We start from the raw sequence: 23,978 nt of genomic DNA on the forward strand, positions 1-23,978 counted from the left end.
TCATGGGGTTTTTAAGATGAGCACCTCTCTTCTCCTGCCATAGAAAGCTAGTGAGTCAGAGCTGCAGCATCCGCACTGGTCACTGTAGCTGACTAGCTAGTGTCCATGTCAGGGTTGGACTTGGGCATACGACAGATCCCTGAAGTGTTACCTTGTGTCCTCCTGCAGAACTGACAGACTATGCCCTGGCTGTTCCCTTTGTGAGGCAGCAGATCTACAAAACGGTGGAGAAAAGGGTGCAGAAGCAGACAAAAGGACTCTACCCCGCTCCCCTGAAAATCATTGAGGTAACCCCCACCCTGAGTCACATGACACGAAGGGTGCATCTGGGTGAGATCAGTGAGCGCTCTGGAGACAGGGATCATTTGTACAGCACCTTGCACAACAGGGTCCTAGTTAATGACTGGGGCTCCTGGGGGCTAGGATAATACAAATAATTGCCCTACGCAGAGGGCGATTGTCTTCCTCTTGCGCTTAATCAGGCCATAAATAGCTGTGAGGATTTGGCTAAGGGACCAATCAAATGTCTGTCCATTTAGTGGCACGAGCGGCTTGTGCATCAGATTCAGTAGAATTCACAAGTGTTTCCAAAAGGAAACACATCCCCGTTCAAATACACGTGTGCCAGTAGTCTGGTGGTGGGGAACACCAGAACCACAGTAAAGGGAAGGAAGTTAGATAAGAGCGAATACACTTCCTCCGTGAAACTTTCAATTGCAGCCCTTGCACCATTCTCACCCCATCTCTAGCTAGATACTAGGATTTATAATCACGTTGTGTTTGTACAAGACCAAGCACGCAGGGTAAAAATCTCAAATGCCTAAGTGACTTAGGCATCTAGAGCCCATAGGACCAATTAAATTTATGCTCCTAAGTCACTGAGGTGCATCTGAAAACTTTGCCATCAATGTCCTCTTATTTTAAAACTTTTTATAGCCGAGACCTCTTTCTGGGAGCCGCTTTAAGCTGCTCCTGCTGGTTCATGAGTACCAGTTAGCCTGTCCCCTGTGTTGTACACAACCCTACTGGAGTAATTCCAGATTCTAGGAACTCTGTGCACAAATTAAACTGATGGCAACTTGAATGCCCCCACCATTGATATCTACTCTATGTTGCTGTGAGCTCGCTTAGAACAACATGGAACAGACACGCAGGAGTTCAAAGAGAATCTCATGAATGGAACTGGCCAGGAAGGGCTCTTCCTGGTGCTAAGTACATTGTCCGCAAAAAGAGAACATAATGTATGACATGGCCCATTTTCACTGCCTCTCTTCTGCATGTAGGTTGTGAAGACTGGCCTGGAGCAGGGGAGTGAAGCCGGCTACCTCTCTGAATCCCAGGTAAACATACTGTGGAACTCTTGTTCTATTCTTAAGCTGCATATTGCCCTCAAACTCGCTTTCAGCCTTGCACAAGGGAATGCTCTTCAAGGGACAGCCCCGGAGAGGGTAGTGTTGGGCACTCATCCTGTGACCCTATGCTGCTGCTCTGGGTAGAATTGGGGCTGTATCTTCCATCTCCGCACACAGGTTCACATTTTAAACCAATGAGATAATGTAGTCAAATATTCACAAGTCTGGCTAAGGTGCCCCCTATTCCTGGGTCATAATGGCTGTGGTCTTCTAGTAGAATAGGCAAGTGTTCATAGTGAGATCACAGCCAGAGACAGAAGTGGGGGCATGAAACACAGGAACTGCCATACCAGATCAGGGCCTGATCTGTCTTGTCCAGTATCTGTCTGACAGTGGCCAGTACCAGATGCCTCAAAGACGATTGCAAGAAACCCCCAGTGGGCATTTATAGAATAACTTGCCCATAACGAAGCTTCTTCCTAGTCCCTGTCAGTGGTTGATTCCTGCCTTGTGGCAGAAGGGATAACCTCCCTTTGGCTGTCTTAGCTAATACAAATGTCTAATCCTATTTAGTACCTTGGGATGCTTTTGGCCTCTGCCACGTGGCAGTGGGTTCCACAGGTGGTTTGTGTATCATGTGAAGTATTTTCTTTGATCTTTTAACATTGTCCTTTCACTTTCACTGACTGTCCCCTAATCCTTGTTGTATGAGATACGTGCCGTGCTGATTTACAGTATCTCCTCAGCACTGTTTGTTGTTTTGTGTTCCTCTGGCATGTCTAAACCATTCTAATCCTAGTCTTATGTGGAAGTCTTTCCCCACTTGTCTCAGATCCCTCTATTTCTGTCCCTGGGTTTTGTTACAGGCTAACCTGAACGAAGCACAGGGTTCTGGGCAATGGGTTAGCGCTCACTTATATAATGGCTTTATAATTTCATTATTTTCTGTTCCTTTCCTTCTACGTCCTAACACGGTTTGTTTCCTTTTTTGATCGCTGCTCTGCACTGGGCAGGTGGTTTTTCTAGAGTTGTCCACAGTGATGCCCAGGTCTTTTTCCTGACTAGTTCCAGGTAATTTAGAACTCAGTGACGTGAATGAGCAATTCAAATTATTCCTTCCAACACCCGTGACCTTGTATCTTGCCATTGCTGAATTTCCTCTGCCATGTTGTCCGTTCACCTAGGCTGGGTACGTCACTCATTCTTTAGTCTTGACTAACCTACTTAATGTGTCATCTGCACATTTTTCCACCTCACTGTTCATCCCGTTTTCCGGGTCATGAATATTTAACATCTGCCCTAGTACAGGTGTACTAGGGGCATCCCATTGTTAACCTTTTGCCATACTGGGAACTGGCCACATTTACTCTCTGTCTCAGCCAGTTTTCGATCGGCATCAGAACTTTACCGTGCACCTTCCCATGGCCATTTGGTTTCAAAGAGACTTTGATAGCGTCCCTCCTGAGGCTATTAAGGAAAGTCCAAATTATTCAGTTCTGTTTTGTGCACATGCTCAACAAATCTTACTACATTAGTGAGGCCCGGGTTTCCTTTGTCGAAGTCGTGCTGGCTAGTCCCATATGCTGTTAAGCTGGGGGTGTTCTTTTTGTAATCACTTCAACCTGGGTACCTGGTACTGAAGTAGGGCTCACATCCTAACTCCCAGGATCCCCCGTGCCTCTTTTGACCCTCCAGTCCTGACACAGTAGCTGTTTTGGAAGGTTTTTGTTCCTGCAGGACTCCTGGGGTGTATCCTGTCTGATCCTGGTGACGCAGCCCTCCTAACTGTGAGGTGGTGCTAGAACAAACTCTTCTTGGGCTTTGATCTGATAGCTCCTTACCTAACCGAGCAGTCCAGGGTAGATTGCCCCAACATCCTTTGAAGAGTGGTGTGAGAAAATCACTCCGCTTATCGGCAATAGCTTTATATTTGATTACTCCTCTTTCCCCCCTAGGAATAGGTAGACTTGCAGATTCTCTTACTGGCTTTCTGTTTCTAATATGCTTCAAGATTCTTTGTTTTGTTTTGTCTCTGGCTTTTTGCCCTTCACAGTGAATTTTACACATTGCCTCCCGTAGTGTGGACTGTAGTGTTGATTTCCCTGGAGTTGGATTCCAGCTGGAGTAACACCAGGAGCTTTGCTGTTTAACCAGATTGACATTTCTTGTCCTCCTGCTTCCTTGTTTCGTTAAATGGCAACGCTTGAGAGGTTATTCCGACCAAAGCCTGGGGAGGTGACTCTCCAGCTTCTCCAAACCACTGACTTGAGAGCAGACACCGGCTGCTAGATGAGAGTAGAAACTGGTTTGCAAAGGGATGTAAACTGTGGCTTCAAGTGCATAAAGCCTTTGAGAGTAGGGTCCTTAGTGTGGTGTTTCCCAGGATGATCCTCCAGTTACTCCAGGAACCACAGGGAGCAGGAAGGTGTATGATCCTGAGCCTGCCCTTCGATGAGCGTATACCCTCCCCCAATGGCAGTGCAGCTCCGAATGCAGCTGGCCACAGGAGTCGCTCAGGCGGCAGCCTGTGGACTGCTCTCCTGGCACTCCGCTACACAGCCAGAGCGTACGTGAGCCACAAGTGGATGTCCCGGCTGTGAGTAGCGTGCAGGGAATGGAGGAAGAACAACAAAATGAGCAGAAAGCAACAACTCAAGACACAAGGGCTGGTGGAATAAAGCAGGACAGGAAACAGACTGAAATCAAGTCCCCAGCAGGCACCCTCATTCGTCACAAAGGAGGCACTGTCAGACAAAAGAGGGGAACGAGAGAAGTAAAGGCCAGATTAACACAAGGAAGAAAGGAGAGCAGCAGAATACGGACCCTGGACTTCAGAAAAGCAGACTTTGACTCCCTCAGGGAACAGATGGGCAGGATCCCCTGGGAGAATAACATGAAGGGCAAAGGGGTCCAGGAGAGCTGGCTGTATTTTAAAGAATCCTTATTGAGGTTGCAGGAACAAACCATCCCGATGTGTAGAAAGAATAGTAAATATGGCAGGCGACCAGCTTGGCTAAATAGTGTAATCCTTGCTGATCTTAAACGCAAAAAAGAGGCTTATAAGGAGTGGAAGATTGGACAAATGACCAGGGAGGAGTATAAAAATATTGCTCAGGCGTGCAGGAGTGAAATCAGGAAGGCCAAATCACACTTGGAGTTGCAGTTAGCAAGAGATGTTAAGAGTAACAAGAAGGGTTTCTTCAGGTATGTTAGCAACAAGAAGAAAATCAAGGAAAGTGTGGGCCCCTTACTGAATGAGGGAGGCAACCTAGTGACCGAGGATGTGGAAAAAGCTAATGTACTCAATGATTTTTTTGCCTCTGTCTTCACGCACAAGGTCAGCTCCCAGATTGCTGCACTGGGCAGTACAGCATGGGGAGAAGGTGGCCAACCCTCTGTGGAGAAAGAAGTTGTTCGGGACTATTTAGAAAAACTGGACGTGCACAAGTCCATGGGGCCGGATGCGCTGCATCCGAGGGTGCTAAAGGAGTTGGCGGGTGAGATTGCAGAGCCATTAGCCATTATTTTTGAAAACTCATGGCGATCGGGGGAGGTCCCAGATGATTGGAAAAAGGCTAATGTAGTGCCCATCTTTAAAAAAGGGAAGGAGGAGGATCCGGGGAACTACAGGCCAGTCAGCCTCACCTCAGTCCCTGGAAAAATCATGGAGCAGGTCCTCAAGGAATCAATTATGAAACATTTAGAGGAGAGGAAAGTGATCAGGAACAGTCAGCATGGATTCACGAAGGGGAAGTCGTGCCTGACTAACCTAATTGCCTTCTATGATGAGATAACTGGCTCTGTGGATGAGGGGAAAGCAGTGGATGTGTTATTTCTTGACTTTAGCAAAGCTTTTGATACTGTCTCCCACAGTATTCTTGCCACCAAGTTAAAGAAGTATGGGCTGGATGAATGGACTGTAAGGTGGATAGAAAGCTGGCTAGATCGTCGGGCTCAACGGGTAGTGATCAATGGCTCCATGTCTAGTTGGCAGCCGGTTTCAAGTGGAGTGCCCCAAGGGTCGGTCCTGGGGCCGGTTTTGTTTAATATCTTTATTAATGATCTGGAGGATGGTGTGGACTGCACTCTCAGCAAGTTTGCAGATGACACTAAACTAGGAGGCGTGGTAGATACACTAGAGGGTAGGGATCGGATACAGAGGGACCTAGACAAATTAGAGGATTGGGCAGAAAAAAACCTGATGAGGTTCAACAAGGACAAGTGCAGAGTCCTGCACTTAGGACGGAAGAATCCCATGCACTGCTACAGACTAGGGACCGAATGGCTAGGTAGCAGTTCTGTAGAAAAGGACCTAGGGGTCACAGTGGACGAGAAGCTGGATATGAGTCAACAGTGTGCTCTTGTTGCCAAGAAGGCTAACGGCATTTTGGGCTGTATAAGTAGGGGCATTGCCAGCAGATCGAGGAACGTGATCGTTCCCCTTTATTCGACATTGGTGAGGCCTCATCTGGAATACTGTGTCCAGTTTTGGTCCCCACACTACAAGAAGGATGTGGAAAAATTGGAAAGAGTCCAGCGGAGGGCAACAAAAATGATTAGGGGTCTGGAGCACATGACTTATGAGGAGAGGCTGAGAGAACTGGGATTGTTTAGTCTCCAGAAGAGAAGAATGAGGGGGGATTTGATAGCAGCCTTCAACTACCTGAAGGGGGGTTCCAAAGAGGATGGAGCTCGGCTGTTCTCAGTGGTGGCAGATGACAGAACAAGGAGCAATGGTCTCAAGCTGCAGTGGGGGAGGTCCAGGTTGGATATCAGGAAAAACTATTTCACTAGGAGGGTGGTGAAACACTGGAATGCGTTACCTAGGGAGGTGGTGGAGTCTCCTTCCTTGGAGGTTTTTAAGGCCCGGCTTGACAAAGCCCTGGCTGGGATGATTTAGCTGGGAATTGGTCCTGCTTTGAGCAGGGGGTTGGACTAGATGACCTCTTGAGGTCCCTTCCAACTCTGATATTCTATGATTCTATGATTATATAGCCAGAAGGAGCCACTGATCTTCTAATCTGTGAATATTGTGCCAAGGGGTGGAGGAAGCACATGCTCTTCAGAAGCCATAGATAATGCTAACTACAGGAAATCCTATCCTTGAAAGAGCAGTCTTTTGCTTGTTCTTTTAGCAGCCCCAAGTGGGGGGAGGCCACTGGAACTTGATGGGTCACCACAGAGGCGCAGTGTTCTGTGGCTCTCAGGAGGTCACAGAAATCATAGAATCTCAGGGTTGGAAGGGACCTCAGGAGGTATCTAATCCAACCCCCTGCTCAAAGTAGGACCAGTCCCCAGACAGATTTTTACCCCAGTTCCCTAAATGGCCCCCTCAAGGATTGAACTCACAGCCCTGGGTTTAGCAGGCCAATGCTCAAACCACTGAGAGATCCCCCACCCCAAGAAAGGAAATCCCTTGTTCCTTTCTCCCTCTAGAGGTTTGGCTATTCTGTACTTTCACTATGGGTGGCAATACTCCACCTGCTTGCACAGCTCTAGAACGTCTGCCCTGTTCTGGAATGCTGGCATATTCTTTTGTCCTGTTGTACTTGCTAAAAATGCTGGAACTGTTGAATCCAGAGGCCAAAACGTCTGACTTCCTTTCCCACTTCATTCAGAAATTCGGTGAACTTGCAATGACTGCAGAATCCAAGGCGTTGACGGGCCTCTACCATGGGCAGGTGCAGTGCAAGAAGAACAAGTATGGGGCACCAAAACAAGAGGTCAAGTAAGTTAAACACAGACTGGTTAAAAGATAGTAGTCAGAGCAGTAAAGAGAATCTTAGACCTAGCCATACGCCTCTAGCCGGTAGGGTCCGACATGCAGGCCAGTTCTATTCAGCCGTGTGGCAAAAAGGCCGTTCCAGTGTCCTCTGGAAGGTCTAACTTCTCACCAGCACGTAGAGTCTCCCCACTTGATGATACGTTTTTCTAGGTGACCCTTGGCTGGGTCACTGCTGTCAGATAGAAATGTGTTCAGGCTAGGATCCGCCCTGAGGTTAACCAGCGTTCCTACTAGGGACTTTGTCTTCCCAGGGATTGTCTGCTGCTTGAATTGCATTGACTCTGACAAAGATCATGAAATTTGCACACAGATTCTTGTAACTTGCTCTTGTTTAACGTGTGCCTCCGGCTGCCTATTGGGTCAACTTTAGGCTGACCCCCTGCCCTAGACTCTGGGATTGAGCAAGATCCTTGGGGTGATGCAGTCTGTCATGCTGTCTGGAGTGGCTTATGACCATGAGTGCCAGCCTCAGGGCAGACTCAAGAAATGGCATGGATCCCAAACTGGTTGTGTTGTATACTTAAATTTCACCAACTGAGGAACAAGTGTGAACGTCTCAGATACAAGAACGGCCTTATAGTGAGCCATAGACAGTCCCCTTGGGTATTCCAGTCTGTCTTGCCACCCAGGCAATCTTGACTTGGTGAGAGATGGTCCCTTACACCAGAAATCACAGCAATATTCACAGGTTACTCCCAGGCCCAAAGGACCAGTCACTTACCCCAGGTCACTTGTACTATGATCTCAGACCAAAGACAACGCTTGCAGCCAATCTAGTAACAAACTAAAGGTTTATTAACTAGGAAAAAGAAATGAGTTATTTACAAGGTTAACGCAAGTAAACGTACACAAATGAGGTACAATCTTAAGTTCAAAAGGGTAGAAGCTTCTTCTACAATATGCAAGTTTTTATGTCCTTTAGGGCTAACCCAAGCCAAGCAGGTTGGGGATCTCTTGCTTATGTTTAAGAATCTTTGCCCTTCAGAGTCCAGACAGCTTAAAGTGACCAATTTCTCCTTAACAGACATTTTTATTCCCTCTCCTTCCCTCCCCTCCCCCCCTCCCCCACCCCAGTGTTCAAGATGGGATGTGGGCTTATGCTGTTTACCTCCTCAGTGGTGTGGGAAAAGCAATCAACAAAGTTCTCTGTCCACAATGGCTTGTCTAGTGTCTGTAGACCTTTTTTTTGTGCGGGGAGAGGATAACACCTCTTGTAGTAAACTGCTTGGTAATGCTTCTCCCCTGACTGGGGGGAATCGACAGTCTTGACAAACATTTTTATATGACATGTACAATGCATGTATTAACATTCCATGAAGTCTAAGCCCATCCTTATAACTCTAATCTCTACTTTTAACAATACTAACGCAAGTGAGCCAGACTGTAGAGCCCCGCTTGGGACTAGTGTAGAGTCCTGCAGCGGGACTGGGATCCCATGGGATCCGCTACCATAATAGCGGAAGCAGGATTTAAAAGTCCCGCGCAGACTCCACCAAACTAGATGCACTTGTCAGTGTTCAGTGAGGCCTGGGGGCCTTGGCATGAGCTGGTACCTTGGCTGCCAGCCTCTCACTCCCCTGCAGTTTGCAGGTCGTTTCCTTGAGCACTTTCATTAGCCAGTGGCCCTGTTGATGCTTGGCAGGCTTCCTGCTTCTGAGGTACTTCAATATTTGGGTTCGTTTGTCTTGGATGGTTTTTTTGGCCTGCCTAATTATACTTTTCCACTTGACTTGCCAGAGTTTGTTCCCTTTTATTTTCCTCAGTAGGATTTGACTTCCAATTGTTAAAGGGAGTCTTTTTACCTCTAACTGCTCTGTTTAGCCATGGTGGCATTTTTTTGGTCCTCTGTTTGTCGTGTCCCTCCCCCCCCATTTCCCTTTTTGAAGTTAATTGCTATTGTGGAGAGTTCCTTTGGAATTTCTTTTCTCCCACCCCCGCCCAGGGTGTGAAATTTAATTACATTATGGTCGCTATTATCAAGTGGGCCAGCTATATTCACCCCTTGGGTCAGATCCTGTGCTCCACTTAGAACTAAATCAAGGCTTGCCTCTCTCCTTGGGGTTCCAGGACCAGCTGCTCCAAGAAGCAATCATTAATGGTGGCTAGAAATGAGTGTTTTGCATAGGAGTGTTCGGCACCGTGACTGGTATTATATAATCGTGTGGGACACCTTGGCCCCCAAGGGTGAATATAAGATCCCTTGCTGTGCAGCCCTCAACTCAGCTGGCAACGTAACTGCAGGAGCTGCAGCCCTGAGGCAGAAGTCCCTTTTAAGGGCCCCCCTCTCTCTGATTCTGGATTGTTGTGTGGATTCCGAGGGGTCTTCGCTTATGGCATGTATCGGGCAGTAGTTACAGTGAGGACATGGCTGGCTGTGGCATCAGCTAAAGAATGTGCGGCAGTCTGGCATACAGGGCTTAGGTGATCTGAATGCCAAAGGGCCTTCCAGACACAGAGCCCTTGGACAGCAGCCCTCAGAGCAGTCCCTGCGAGCCTTCCTCCTGTTACTCTGCAGTGAGGTTTTTGGGGGTGTCTTTGCCTGGGGAGAGAAAATCAAGATGGCAGGTAATTCTCTCTGGTGTAGAATAGCAGAGCAATGCTCGTTCCCTGCACCTGGGACGGCTTCTGAGAAACCCCATCAGCAGTCGGCAGATCCTTGCATTATGCATGCTCCCCAGTCAGGCAATACTCAAGTGTAGGATTTACCTCTGCGGGTTTTGTTTTGTCATGCGTCTCACAAATGAAAGCAGACCGCTAATGTGTCCTCCCCTTTCGCTGCAGGACCCTGGCTGTGCTGGGAGCAGGGCTGATGGGAGCTGGGATTGCCCAGGTGTCTGTGGATAAGGGGCTGACGACCATTCTGAAGGATACGACGCTGCAGGGTCTAGGCAAGGGACAGCAGCAGGTCTTCAAAGGGTACGTGAGCTGCAAACAAGCAGGGCTGGGTTGGATGGTGCCTCCTTTAGGCCAAGTACTGCTGTCTTTGCAAACTGAGTTGGGATGATTGGCACATCCACTCCCTGGAAGCCTGCTGCGTGTGAAGGGGCCTCTCCCATCCCCATGGCAGAGTGGGGTGTTTGCTCCTACAACGACCCCATGCGGGACAAGAACACTGCTAGTTCGGGGGGGGAGAGGTGATTGAGCAAAGGAGTTAAAAGGCTGGCTTGGCATGAGCATCCCACATGCTGCCCTGATCATGCCTTGGCATTCCTGCTTCCCCAGGCGTGTTCCTTGTGCCTGGCCCAGGCTGTAGCACTGAATATAAACAACTGGGTGGAGGCCTGTAGCAGGACCCTGGTGGGGGTAGTGAGAACAATGGGTGAGACTCACCTACCCCTGAAGGGCACTTTGCCAAATATGGGCTGCGCCATGTGTCTCTACTTGCAGGGGAGGAGTATGGCCTTGTCCCCCTCAGCATTCCCTGGGACCCGCAGGCCTGTTGCCTGCTGGAGGGAGTTAGTTCGCAGGTACTCGTTCTGAGTCACTGCCCCCAAAGCCCCCTCCCACTGCTGCCAGGGCAGGTTTGCTTTGTGTAGCTCAGCTATTCCCTGGAGCAAATCTGGGCTGCTCAGCGCTAGCGTGTTAAGGAGTGGGGGAGCTATAAAGCCTTGTTTCTGGTTCCTCCTCCTCTTCCCATGTGCCCCCGGAGGCTGCAGACATGATGCTTGCCCTCCCCAGCATTAGAATGACGCAAGCATTAGGTTTGCCCCCCAAGCACCGGGGGGCACTTGCCAGCCCTCCAGGTTGCCAGAGGAGCATCCCTCGGACAGCCAATAGATGGGCCAATGATCCTTGGCTGGATTTGATGGAGGTGTAAACGGCCCCCCCTGCTGGCTGGGAGGGGAGGGATTGACACCCAGGGTACGCTGTGCATTGCTTGTGCTTGTACTCGCTCCGCTGGCCCTGGTCTGACCAAGCTCCTCCTCCTCTCCAGGCTGAATGACAAAGTGAAGAAGAAGAACCTGACCTCTTTTGAGAGGGACACGATTCTCAGTAATATGACGGGGCAGCTGGATTACAAGGGCTTTGACAAGGCCGACATGGTGATCGAAGCTGTGTTTGAGGACCTCAGCATCAAACACAAAGTGCTGAAGGAGGTGGAAGCGGTGAGTTTTCCCGTCTCCAAACAGCTTCCAATCAGCCTGTGGTACGTGTACGGCAGAGCCTGCTCCACCCTCTCCATATCCCTGTATGATGCCTGGAGGAGGTTACTCTTCGCTATCTAACTTCAGTGCAGGGGAGGGCTGCAGACCGGTCTCCCTGTTCTGTCTCGCCAGTTCTCTTGGCAGGATTGTGCCTGCTGTTGTCTGGCTTGCCACCTCCTTCTGGGACTTGCTGAAAAGTCTGTCTTAGGGGTTTGAAGTGCAAATGGGGCATCTCAACTACCCCATCACTCCTTAATCCCTTGTTTACTGCCTCATACAAACTTGCTGCTTCCCCGCTTGATGTCCATTGCCACCAGACTAGTGGGCTTCAGCAAATTACTCTATTTGTGTTAAAGGAACCGGTCTCTGTTCCGGCATGGTGCCCATTGCAGTGGCAGCTGATCACCTGATTGGGGTGTGTTGGCAGACCCTGCGGGCCCAGGACTGGAATAGTTTTGTTGAATTGCAGGAGCAGTGCATTTGGAGGAGGAAATCTGGTGTTGGCAGTCCCAGCTCAGAGCTGGAAGTGAGATCTGGCTTTGCCACTGACTCGGGGTTGCTGAACATCTCTGGCTTCAGTTTCCATATCTGTAAAACTATCCTACCTAATGAGGTGTTGTGAGGCTCCATTCACGGTCTTCTTAAAGAGCTTTCAGATCCTTTGGGGAAGGGTGCTAGAAATGCACAGTGGTACTAGGAGTCCTGAAAGGACTGCTGAAGCCTTGAGTCCAAACTACCTGCCGCAAAGTGTCGCTTGTGGTGCTTGTACACCCTGTTTATGGTGCCTGTTCTTGTTTCCCTAGGTGGTCCCTCCTCACTGTATCTTTGCCAGTAACACGTCTGCTCTCCCAATCAGTCAAATTGCTGCTGCTAGCAAAAGGCCGGAAAAGGTGAATACCAGAGTCCCGCCCGCAGTTCAAACGTAGCGGCTTGGGACAGAGCTGTGAATGCCAGTGGGATGTGGGTTCCAATTGTGGTGTGCTGTTGGAGACGGGCAGTCATGGAGAGGTGGGACTGCTCATTACATGTTTGGAACATGGAACGGTGCAACGTGAGCTCCCAAGAGCAGTGCTTTGTGTTGCCTTTTTTCACCAACCTGTGGATACTGGGGAGGGAGTAGTGGGGAGCTGACTTTTTGTGCATTGGTGAGACAGGTACTGGAATGCTGCCTCCAGTTCTGGTGTCAACACTTGAAAACCTATGTTGGAAAATCAGAGAGGGGGTCAAAAAGAGCCACAAAACTGATTTGAGGGTGGGGAAAAAATGTCCTAACATGACTTAGAGTCAATCCATTTAGCTTATCAAAGACTGCGGTGCCTTGCTTAGTGTGTAAGTACCTTCACAGGGAGAAAATACCAGGTACTAAAGGGCCATTTAAGAACATAAAATAAAAAGAGCCATACTGGGTCAGACCAAAGGTCCATCTAGCCCAGTATCCTGTCCACTGACAGTGGCCAATGCCGGGTGCCCCAGAGGGAATGAACAGAACAGGGCAATCGAGTGACCCATCCCCTGTTGTCAGTCCCAGCTTCTGGCAGTCAGAGGCTTAGGGACACCTGGAGCATGGGGTTGCGTCCCTGACCATCTTGGCTAATTGATGGACCTGTCCTTCAGAGGGACTGGGGGCAGTGGGGACTGTGGGAGAAAGGAGCCCTTGCTGAATTGCAGGAGAGAGCACGCTCTGAGGGCATGTATTGACCATGGTCCAAGGACCAAAGTGATGAGCTGCTTAAATCTAACTGGCTCAAATGGTTTCAGCTGGTTCCCTTGCCTCCTGGGGGCTCTCAGTCCTGTCCGAGCAGTGGAGGTATTCCCATTATGTTGGGTCAGGTGACAAGGATGTTACCCCGTCAGTGGGAGCGGGCTCCCCAGCTCAGCCTGTGGCGGATCTGGGGACATGGTGAGGGGAGTTCCCCTCGAGGCCTGAACTGAATGAGCCGTCTGTACCAAGAGTAATTCCTCTCCTCCATTCTGTTATACTTATCACAGTAACAGCTCATCTGAAATGCAGATTGTTCATTCAAACTTGCAAATGAGCTTCCGCCTCCACTTCCTCTTGCTGGATAAATTGCCCCTGTAATGATGCTTTATGGAAAACCAATAGGAAATCCGTTAACTAATTAACACACTTTAATTAGTGTTGCGGTCTGCAGCTCTCATATAAGGTGCCTCTGTCTTAGGCAGATGTTAGTGCTAAGTGTAGCTTCCAGTGGGCACGAAGGTGACAGCCTGATTACATGACTGCATTAGTCAAATAGGCCACAGAACTGAATTAGCTAAACTTAAACTATGCTCCTGTGGGAGGGTTGCACTTACCTCTAATTAGTGTCTGGAAAAGAAGCGATTTGCACTTAAATTCAGATCATCACTGTAGCAACTACCGAAAACACAGTCTACAGCACAGGGAATTCACTCAACATCTGGTGGTTCTTTATAACCACTGCTGTTGTGTTTTTTCCATTTCCAAAGCAGTGAACAGACGTTAGTCCCTTCACCCGTCTTCCCCAGTGAGATGGTAGGTATGTACATAGCCTTGCTTTACAGAGGGGAAGGTAGCAGAGAGGTCGTGTGACTTGCCCAATGGCTGAGCTGAGATTAGAGTAGAGAGGATAGGTCCATCAATGGCTATTAAATTCACAGTCCATTTTGGTCAATTTCACAGTCATAGGATTTTAAAAATCGTAAATTTCACGATTTCAGCTATTTAAATCTGAAATTTCACGCTGTAGTAATTGTAGGGCCCTGACCCAAAACGGAGTTGTGCAGGGGGTTGCAAGGTTATTGTGGGGGGGCGTTGCAGTACTGCTACCCTTACATCTGTGCTGCTGCTGCTGCTGCTGCCTTCGGAGCTGAGCGGCTGGAGAGTGGCGACTGCTGGCCAGTAGCCAGCTCTGAAGGCCGCGCCACCGCCAGCAGGAGCGCAGAAGGAAGGCTGGCCTGGTACGGTATTGCCACCCTTACCTCTGCGCTGCTGCCTGCAGAGCTGGGCCCTCAGTCAGCAGCTGCCACTCTCCAGCGCAGAAGTAAAGGTGGCAATACCACGACCCCCCTAAAATAACTTTGCAACCCCCCTGCAACTCCCCTTTGGGTCAGGATGCCCATTTGGAGAAACGCTGGTTTTCCTCCGTGAAATCTGTATAGTATAGGGTAAAAGCACACACAAGACCAGATTTCACAGGGAGGATACCAGATTTCACGGTTCATGATGTATTTTTCATAGCCATGATTTTGGTAGGGCCCCAGCTATTAGCAAAGATGGTCAGGGACACAACCCCCTGCTCCGGGTGTCCGTAAGCCTCTGACTGCCAGACATGAGGACTGGACAACGGGCTGGATTGCTTGATAATTGCCCTGATCTGTTCATTCCTGCTGAAGCATCTGGCAACAGCCACTGTCTAAAGACTAGATGGACCATTGATCTGACCCAGTATGGCTGCTCTTAGGTTCAGAGGATAAAGATTCCTGCTTCCAAGCGCCATGTTCAATCCACTAACCTGCTGCCTCCAGACTGTGCGTAACGCTAATGTCCTTTTTCTTTCAAACCCTGGCTTGTTAGGGAGTTGTATATTAGCTTAAAAAAAGCCAAGCGTGATTCCTGTGTGAGAATGAAAACGTACCTTTTAAAGTGATATTTTGGTCAGTACTTGGCCACTGAAGTTAAGATTACAAAAGAACATCTCCATTCTGACAACTTAAAGGCTGAGATTTTTCCCTCCTGTTAAGTTTCCTAGAACTTTCAACCAAAGTAGGGACCCCATCCTTGGTGTAACAAACAAATACAACTCTGCTTCCAGGCCACCACTTCAAATTATAGAATATCAGGGTCGGAAGGGATCTCAGGAGGTATCTAGTCCAACCCGTTGCTCAAAGCAGGACCAATCCCCAGACAGATTTTTGCCCCAGATCCCTAAATGGCCCCCTCAAGAATTGAACTCACAACCCTGGGTTTAGCAGGCCAGTGCTCAAACCACTGAGCTATCCCTCCCTCTAAGATTTTAGTAGCAACTGAAAGCTTCTGTCTAAAACTAGTCTGTATCCCTATGGAAAACTGCACACCTGAAAACCACTATAAAAACCAGACTTCCAGAAAAGCCTCTACAGAGCATTATACAGCCTGTTCCCGGTTTCTTCGCTGGGATCTGTGGGCAACAGCAGCGCCTCCAGAGAACTGGATGAATCCATCCCCACCTCGCTGTCCAGGGGTGGTGGTTGTAAGCGATCAACACGTCTGAAAAATCCTTCCTGGGGGGTGTTGAGATGGGCACCAAGGTCAGTGGCTACTTCTGAAAAGTTTGGCCTTGGTGGCCACCATGTTCCTGTACTAGCCCTGATCACATGTCTCAACCCTTCTGCCTGCCCTGGTGCAGCTGGCACTGTTTAGACCTGGGGTGGTAGGTAGGAAACACATTGGTGACGTTGGGCGATTGGATCAGCGCACGCACATCTGGAAGCAGCATAGTTAGTGTGTGGCTGGTCTCACACAGCTACCCTCAGTCAGCAGGACACATTGAATCCAACAGGAGTTTGTCACTGGTTACATTACGTTCACTATCCTGGTGGGCTGATGAAGGACATCTTCCTGGCCCTACATTCGTAGCATTTTTCAACTTGGGTCTTCACATGAACTCACTCAGCCTTTGGAAATGCAGTGGGTCAGCCCATTCACACCACCAGTCTGCTCCTGAGAGGTACCTGGGAACCTCTGAGCGTAGCTGACCTGCAGTGGTTGGAGGACGGTTGTATGGACATACTGAGGTAGTTGACACAAGCCAGCTGACCACCTGCAGGAAAAAAATAGGGTCGAATTAAGCCCTTAGCTACATTGTTAAGCCTTGAAATGGTTCAGTTCCCTAGTACGGACCTGCTTGTGATTCCCCGTCGAGCTGTGTCCAAAGAGCTGAAAAGGCCGGTCTCTGCCTTATTTTCTGTATGCTAAGCCCTTACACCCTTCCCGGCAGGTGATCGGCATGCACTACTTCTCGCCAGTGGACAAGATGCAGCTGCTAGAAATTATCACCACGGACAAGACCTCCCAGGACACAGCTGCCTCTGCTGTAGCTGTCGGACTCAAGCAAGGCAAGATCATCATTGTAGTCAAGGTAAAGTACTCTTGCTCGAGATCCTGGCAGGTCCTGAAGCCGCTGACGGTGCCCAAGATGGCAGCTGGATGAATCAAGAGGTTAAACAGGAGCGTGAAAGTCTTTCAGACTTGCTAGGTTGGGGAGGGGTTTGAGTTTCTCCACTACTAAAGGTTGAGGCTCTCAGGAATTGGACTAGGCTGGTATTAAAGCAGCAGGCCTGAAATGTACTGGAGCTGTTCACTAGTGCGGAGAACCCAAATGTGGAGGCTGGGGTGAACTAGAGTACAGGAGGGGTCCACCCTCCAGCCATGAAGGCCTGGGTAGGTTGGGGAAGAGTGCTCCATTTTTCCTGCTCTTGGAGGGCTGGGGGCTGCAAATGAATCAAACACCTTGCTGGAGGCTGCTACCAAAAGTGGGACCCTGAGCAGGGACTGGTGCCTGGGTCAAAATCTCACTGCCGCTCTTTGTCCCAAGAGCTGCAGGCAGGGTGGGTTTGCTGCTGTCGGGAGGTTACCCTGGGTTACCCTGATCTAGCGGCTTACGACGACACACATCCCTGGGCGTAGGGCTGAGGGAAGTGGGAGCAGATCTGGACTAACAGGGAGGAGGTGGAGCCTGGTGCAGGTACAGAGTCACACGGAAGAGGAAACAGTGCCATGACCTGTGGGGAGAAGGCAGTGAAGCCAGAGCTGAAGTGTGCCTGCACCACCCCGGTTAAGGGATTCCTAAATGACTGACCGTGCCCTCGAATCCAAACACCGCTGTTGTTCCTTTGAATTACAGGGGTGGCTTTCCTAGGGTGTGACCTGGTAGTAGGCGAAGTCTGGGACTAGCAAGAGTTGGATCCATTTGTCAAACCCTGCACCTTGTCACTCCCACTTCCATTAGAGTAGGGGGCTGGGACTCTGAGCCGGACTCCCTGCCGTGCCCGGACTGGTCTGCACTTGGTGGTAATGCTCTGCCTTGACCATTAGTCTCTGGAGAACACTCCCCCTTCTCTCTGAGCGAGTGTTAATCTTCTTCCCCTGCCCACTGCTGCTGGGGCAGTTAGTGTGCGAGGTCACATCCCTTCCTATGAGAAGCCCCTGGCACAGACCTGTGAATTCCACCCCGCTGAGCACAACCTTGTACAGAACGGACCCTGCTGCCGAGCGCTGCAGAGCTGGGGCGGTGACGCTGCCAGCTCCAGAGGTTTCTGGACACTATTGTATGACACACATTTCAAAAACTTAGCAGGAAGCAGATGTGTGAGGAGCTTCCCACATTCCTGTATCTTCCACTCAGGTCAAAACAAGCCATTCTAGGAGTTGATAGTGCTGGAAATCCTGGGCGGTTCAGTGGCTCTGCATTCTAGGGCTCTGAAATCTAGCTCAGGAAGCAGTTCTTGCAGTTTTTAAGTAGGCAGGGGGTCCTTGGTCTTGCAGGGCTTCTGACGCTAACCTGCCTTGCTGTCCCATTTGCCTCTCCCAGGATGGACCAGGTTTCTACACCACCAGATGTCTGGGGCCAATGCTGGCCGAAGTGGTCAGAGTTCTCCAGGTGTGTATTGGAACAGTGTGCTGCTGGAAAACACCGGGGTACAGAGAAGCTGCCAAGTGTTAAAGTAGATGAGATTCTCCTGCTTCTGCCTACAAAGTCAGGCTGGCCCAGAGCCCAGCCGTGTCCTAGAAGGGTGTATATGGAGCAACTCCTCGCTGGGTCTCCAGTCTCCCAGACTGGGCAGACCACTACAGCCCCAGTGCTACTAGAAGATAGGACTCCCCTATCTTCTAGCCTCTCTCCCCCCCCCCCCCCCCCCGCCCTCCCTCCCGTCCCCAGGGTGTCTGTTTTAGGAGGATGAGAATGTGCCCACCAAACCACAGATCCCAGCCAGCCGAGCGGCTTGTGGGATTGTTCTAAAGAGGAAGTGGGGAAGGATGGAAAGAGGTACATCATTACTGTCTTGCCATCTTGTCCTCGGATATCGAGTTCAGACCCAAAGCTTGACCCTTGATCATCTGAGTGAGCTCCATTTCCATGACCCTGCGCTTGGCCAGCGTGCTGGGTTATTGGCTGAACGTGCGTCCAGCCACAGGGGTCTCCTACCCAGGAACCCCCAGGCAGCTCAGTTGGTGTCACGCTGTAGTTGAACTTGTGTAGAACGTTTGGGAACTCCCAAGCTGCTGTTCCCCCAGTTCCTCAACCGGGGATTTGCCTGGAAGAGACGTGGTGGAACTTTCCCGCCCGCAGTCCCCTCTGAGCCCTGACCCAGTGGTGCTGTCTGCTGTTAAACTTCGCACGTGAAAGAGCAAGTCACTTAACCGCTTCCCCACCTATCCGAGAGAGACAGCTGCCTCTCAGAGGGTTGGGAGTTAATGCAGACCTTGCAAAGCACTTTGAACTCACTAGCTGGAAGAGCCTAGTGAAGGGCAGAGTTATACAGCAAGGGGCAGAATAGACCTCAGCCCGGGCAGGAGGAATGGAGTGGCCAAAATGTCTCCTGACTGAAGCAAGGGTTTGAGTTGGGAGAGTAGCAGGTTCTAATCTCATCTCTAGCACTGCCTTGATAGAAGGCTTTGGCAAGCTGGTTATCTTCTGCCTCAGTTTCCCCATTGGTGTAATGGGGGGTGCTTGCCCATCTGTGTAAAGCCTGCAGGTCACTGGGTGGAACAAAAGTGCAAAGGTCTTTACGAAGGTTTAGGAGCCTATACTCGGGCCGTAAGTTCTTTGGGGCTGGGACGGGTACCTTAGCACAATGGGGGCAGAGTCCAGGACACGAGCTCTCAGTGCTCTATTGATCCAGTAAAGTACAGTGCTGTGCCGCCCAGGCTATTGGGTGCCACATGAAGGGGCCCCCTTCCCCCCCCCCTCACCGAAGGAATCTTCTGCCTGGGAGCAGCCTTGCAGCTGGCCATCCCCAGCTCCTGACAGACTTCCCTGGCTTGTGCAGTTCCTGAAGCCATTTGCCCAGCTCCCTAGTAGGGTGTTGAAGCCAATGGCCAGAAGCTGTGATGTACCAGCAGGGACTAAGCCTGCACTGTCACTGGGGCCCACGTGGGGCCAGGCTCTGCATCTCCACAGGCCTGAGGGCTCATAGGGCTTGCCCCTCTCTGCCCCCTGCAGGAAGGCTTTGACCCCCGGAAAGTGGATGCCCTTTCCACAGGGTTCGGCTTTCCCGTGGGTGCCGCCACCCTGATCGACGAAGTGGGCGTGGACGTGGCTGCGCACGTGGCAGAGGATCTCGGCAAGGCCTTTGGCCAGCGCTTTGGGGGCGGGAACGTGGAGCTGCTCAAGCGCATGGTAGAGAAGGGCTTTTTAGGTGAGTGGCCCCAGAGTGCGTGAGCTGGGCTGTTCCGTGCCAGCTCCTCCTCCCTCTTGGTCCCCGGGCTGGGCTCCCGACAGCTGCCTCACATTTGTGCTCGAGCCCACAGAAGCTGTTCCCTGGGACGCAGCGTTCCCTGCTGGACGGGGCTTGAGCCCTTCCAAGTCGTGGCCTGATGAGACCATTATTGACCACCTGTTCCTGGGATGGGCTGCAGCTCCAGCCCCCTAGAGCTGCATGAGATGCAACTGTGACAAAGCCACTGCTGGCCACTAGAGGCCACCGTTCCTTAAATGTGCCGACTGCTCCACAGGGGAGTGTTGCATGCTGGGACCTGTAGTCTGTGTGGGCTACGTCTTTGTATTAAGGATGAAGACAACTGCATTGTAGATATGGACTGCAATTGGCCAACAGGCTGCACTTGGGTCACTCGGGTCTTAATTTTGGGATGTCCCCTGTCCCCAGCAGGCCCCTGCTCTTAAGCATTGATGAGATGCAAACTCTGGGCAGGATCTGCTGTCCGGAGAGCCGTGGAAGCCAGTCACTCCACCTCTCCTCTGCCTCAAAGCATCTCCAAGGCTCAGACCAGTGGAGACTGGCAGTGCTGGCTGCTTCTTGGCGAGGCCCAGCAGATCTGCTTGACCACCCTTCCTCTGATCGCCTGCCCCTTCCCTCTGTACATGGGGCTGAGATCCAGACAGCCTCATCCCTTCACTGCAGTGCCAGGAAGCTGCTCCCGGGTGCCATTTGAGCGTGGGGGGAGCCTCTCGTCCCACAGGTACCTGCTGCTTGTGCCGGCAGAGAAGCACGTACCAGGTTAGCAGTCCGTATGGCCCAGGCAACCCAGGGGAGCAGTAGCAGTTGGGGGGCAGCTCAGCCAGTGACTGACATCCCCCCTTCCTGGCAGGCCGCAAGGCAGGGAAGGGTTTCTACGTGTACCAGCAAGGCGTGAAGAACAGGAGCGTGAACTCCAGCATGGATGAGATCTTGGCACAGTTCAAGGTGCCCTCCAGGCCCGAGGTGTAAGTAGATGGGTGTCCGAACCCAAAAGGGTTGGGGGGGGGGCAGCATGGGGTGGCTCTGGGCATCCCAGCCTCTCCCAGCACTGACGCATCTTCTGTAGCCTGCTGCTGACAAACCCTCTGGGGGCACTGTCACAAGGGCTGTGCTGGGCCTCTAAGCAGAGCAGCCCGGGAGCTGGCACTGGTCCCTCTGAGACTGGCTGATCTCCAGTTTAATTGGCCATCCCTCACCTCTAGGGTGCTGGGGGTCACTGGCGGCTGCTGGTAGCACAAGGCACTGGGGGGTCTTCCTGTGGAATGCCCACTGCCGCGGGGGGCGGGGGTTGTACTACAATGGACACGGGTACTGTGCCTCGGGAGACAGTCTTGGTGGGGAGCCGTATGGTCCCCTGCCCCTCCAGCTAGGATCAGCTACGTGCTGAAATCAGATCTGTCGCATGGCCTGACATGTCTCCTATAGTTGCCTCAGTGTGAGGCCTGACAGATCTCTGCCTTATCGTGGGGGTCCCTGGCTGAGTATCAGACTGGTCCTCGCTGCCTCCTCCGGTCAGAAGGCAGGTCCTAATGCCACTCCACCAGCTGTGGCTTCTGCTGGCCCTGCCCCCCACCCCCGTGTGCTCTTGGCTGGTTCTCGAGGCCTGGGCCCCAGGCTGCCCTGCCCATGGTCTGAGTAACGTGGCTCTGTTCCAGCTGCACCGACGAGGACATCCAGCTGCGCTTGGTGACGCGGTTTGTGAACGAGGCGGCCATGTGCCTGCAGGAAGGGATCCTGAGTAACCCGGTGGAAGGAGACATGGGGGCTGTGTTCGGCCTGGGCTTCCCGCCGTGTCTGGGAGGTGAGTGGCTTCCCCCAGCTGCCTGACTGAGTAGGGAACTGGACTAAGCTGTGCTGGCAGTAACGCTGGGTCCACGCTAGGAGCGCTTTGGTATGGCAGAGCAGTATCGCAGCACCAGCAAAGCCGTACGCGGAGTCCTGGCCTACGGCTTAGTCTGCGCTACGCAGCTATGGGGACTAGAAGTGCATCTGATCACCGCCTAGCCAGGGGTCTGTGCTGGCAGAACGCTCTGGCTAGATGCAGCTGCCCACAGAAGTGTTTGTCCATGTAGCGTCCTTCAGGGAGGTGGTGTAGCTCTGCTGGCCAGAGAACTCCTCCGCTGTCACCACTAGGGGGCTCTGCCGGCATCGCTATGCCAGCCAAGACTGCCGTATGGACAGGACCCGAGTCACAAGTGCCTGTGTGCATTCGCCCTCCCGTGTGTGGAGTCCTGGGACTGTCGTGGGAGTGAAGCTGTGCACGGGGAGTGTTGATAGCATAGGCAGGAGCCAGGCACTACTAGCCCCTGACTTGAGCACTGAACTAGTCTTCCGAGAAACTCCGCGGTGTGGGGCAGCGTGGCTCGCCGCGGGGCAGTTGTCTAGAACGCCGTCACGCTGCACCTCCCCAAGCATGCCAGGGCCAGGGCTGGGCAGGGGGCTGCTGAAATCAGAGTCGCGGCTGCAGATACAAGGGACCCCTGTCATGTCGCACAAACTGCCCCGAGGGCCGAGCTCCGCACACCCAGGCTGTCGCCTGCGACCACAGGGCGTGTCTGGGGGTGGAGCCTGCAGCCGATTTTAGTATGGAATTCCCCACACTGCTGGGCTTGGCGCCCCGCCTATGGCCCAGTCTAGCTATTCCCCTGGCTCATGGGGTTCAAACACTACCCTGCCCCTTAAATCCTAGAGTAGGTCCCCTGGCCTGGGGGCCCTGCAGCTCAGCGGTGAGGTTGCTGTGCGTGAGTCCAGGCCTGCTCTGCGCACAGCGAAGCCCCTCGCTGTCAGTGGGGTCCAGTGCTGGCAGCCGGTGTCTCTGCTCCCCTTCCAGCCGGCATGTCCCGCCTGAGCACAGCAGGACACTTGGCTCCAATGTGCAGCAGTTTGCTCCTTGAAAGTGTTCCTGGCCTTGATTGTGAACGCTAAAAGGCCCCTGAGCACAGCTGGGATTGTCCTAAGAGTAACGGTGGCAGCAGCGGTTACGTCCATGACGCCGCTCCCACCACTGGAACTGCTTAGTCACCCGGGCAGCGCGGGATGCGGGGGCTTGCCTAGCCCTGGCCAGCCGCTCAGCCAAGCTCGCTGCTCGGTATCCAGCAACGCTCAGCCCGAAATCCAGGGGCATTTCCCCGGGCCTCGAGTCCAGCGTCTGTGCCCGTCTCCCGGGCCGGGCACTGCTCTCCTGCAGGCTCTCGAGTGGTGCCCTCTCGCCCAGCCTCCCCCTCTGACTCGCCCCGTGTTCTGTGCAGGCCCTTTCAGATACGCAGACTCGCTCGGAGCCAAGCAGCTGGTGGACAAGCTGCGGAAGTACGAGGCCGTCTACGGAAACCAGTTCACGCCGTGCCAGCTGCTTCTGGATCACGCCAACGACGCGAGCAAGAAATTCCACCACTGAGCGTGTCCAGTGCCTCCAGCCATAGAGGCCCTCGCAGCCAGAGCCCGGGGAGAGCCTGCTCCAGCCATGCTGCTCCATTCCCTCCGTTTCTCTCAAAGCCGCGGGGCTGGGGGGCAGTGAACTCCGGAGCTTTGTAGCCCTTAAGTGCCTTAGCCGCTGTTGGGTCTCAGACGCTCGCTCTCCCACTCGTCCCTGGCTGGTTGGATGTTGCGCCTCCTGTTTGAAGCCGGAAGAGGGGTTTTGTGTTGTCTCCGCCCAGTGCACCGTGCCCTCCAGAGCCTCCGTCCAGCAGGCGTTAGCCCCCTGGCCGTGCCCAGCGCAGCTGCTCCCTGCCACGGTTCATGTTTAACAATAAACCACCGATCTCTTGTTTCTGGCCTCTCCCTGCTTAATCCTGTCTCGGGCCCTCCCGTGCCGAGGGCTGGAGCCTCTCAGGGGTGGAAATAAAGCACTCGGTGACTCCTCCAGCGTGTCTGGCCCTATGGGACAACCTGCTTTCTCTGACGGTTTGCTGACAAAGGGGGGCCTGGTGTTAATGGAGATGGGGGGGGCGGGGAGAGAACAGCCTATTCAGTCACCGCGGGTGTCAAACAATAGTTCAGAGCCTCTGGCTCCTGGCTGCCCTGACCCACTAGGGTTAGAGTGGCAGATGGAGCCTCCTGTAATTGCAGATCCATCCCCTGAAGGCCAGGAAGGGCTGCCACGGGGAGAACTAATTTTAAACTAAAAGGCTTTAAATCTCTCTGCACCTGTCACGGAGAGCAGGCTGGCCCCTTCCCCTCCCCCTACCAGCCTGGTGCTTGTGCTGCCTTGGCCTGCTGCAGCTCCCTGCGCCCTCAGCAGGAGCTGTTTGGCTGTTCCCC

General features: G+C 52.2%; 1 protein-coding gene across 2 annotated transcripts in view; it reads left to right on the forward strand.

The window, feature by feature from the left end:
- Positions 1-23,487, forward strand: part of HADHA (hydroxyacyl-CoA dehydrogenase trifunctional multienzyme complex subunit alpha) — a 39,161-nt gene extending 15,674 nt beyond the window's left edge. For both annotated transcript variants that reach the window (XM_054022192.1, XM_054022193.1), the window contains 12 exons: positions 169-287; positions 1,284-1,340; positions 6,971-7,080; positions 9,919-10,053; positions 11,072-11,243; positions 12,086-12,172; positions 16,241-16,381; positions 17,834-17,902; positions 19,466-19,661; positions 20,572-20,686; positions 21,377-21,522; positions 22,970-23,487. In XM_054022192.1, the coding sequence (XP_053878167.1) occupies positions 169-287; positions 1,284-1,340; positions 6,971-7,080; positions 9,919-10,053; positions 11,072-11,243; positions 12,086-12,172; positions 16,241-16,381; positions 17,834-17,902; positions 19,466-19,661; positions 20,572-20,686; positions 21,377-21,522; positions 22,970-23,115 (1,493 nt within the window). In that variant the 3' untranslated portion in view covers positions 23,116-23,487. The remainder of the gene's footprint in view (positions 1-168; positions 288-1,283; positions 1,341-6,970; positions 7,081-9,918; positions 10,054-11,071; positions 11,244-12,085; positions 12,173-16,240; positions 16,382-17,833; positions 17,903-19,465; positions 19,662-20,571; positions 20,687-21,376; positions 21,523-22,969) is intronic.
- The last annotated feature ends 491 nt before the right edge of the window (positions 23,488-23,978 follow it).

The sequence above is a fragment of the Malaclemys terrapin genome, chromosome 3, assembly GCF_027887155.1.
Source record: "Malaclemys terrapin pileata isolate rMalTer1 chromosome 3, rMalTer1.hap1, whole genome shotgun sequence".
NCBI classification, from domain to species: Eukaryota; Metazoa; Chordata; order Testudines; family Emydidae; genus Malaclemys; species Malaclemys terrapin.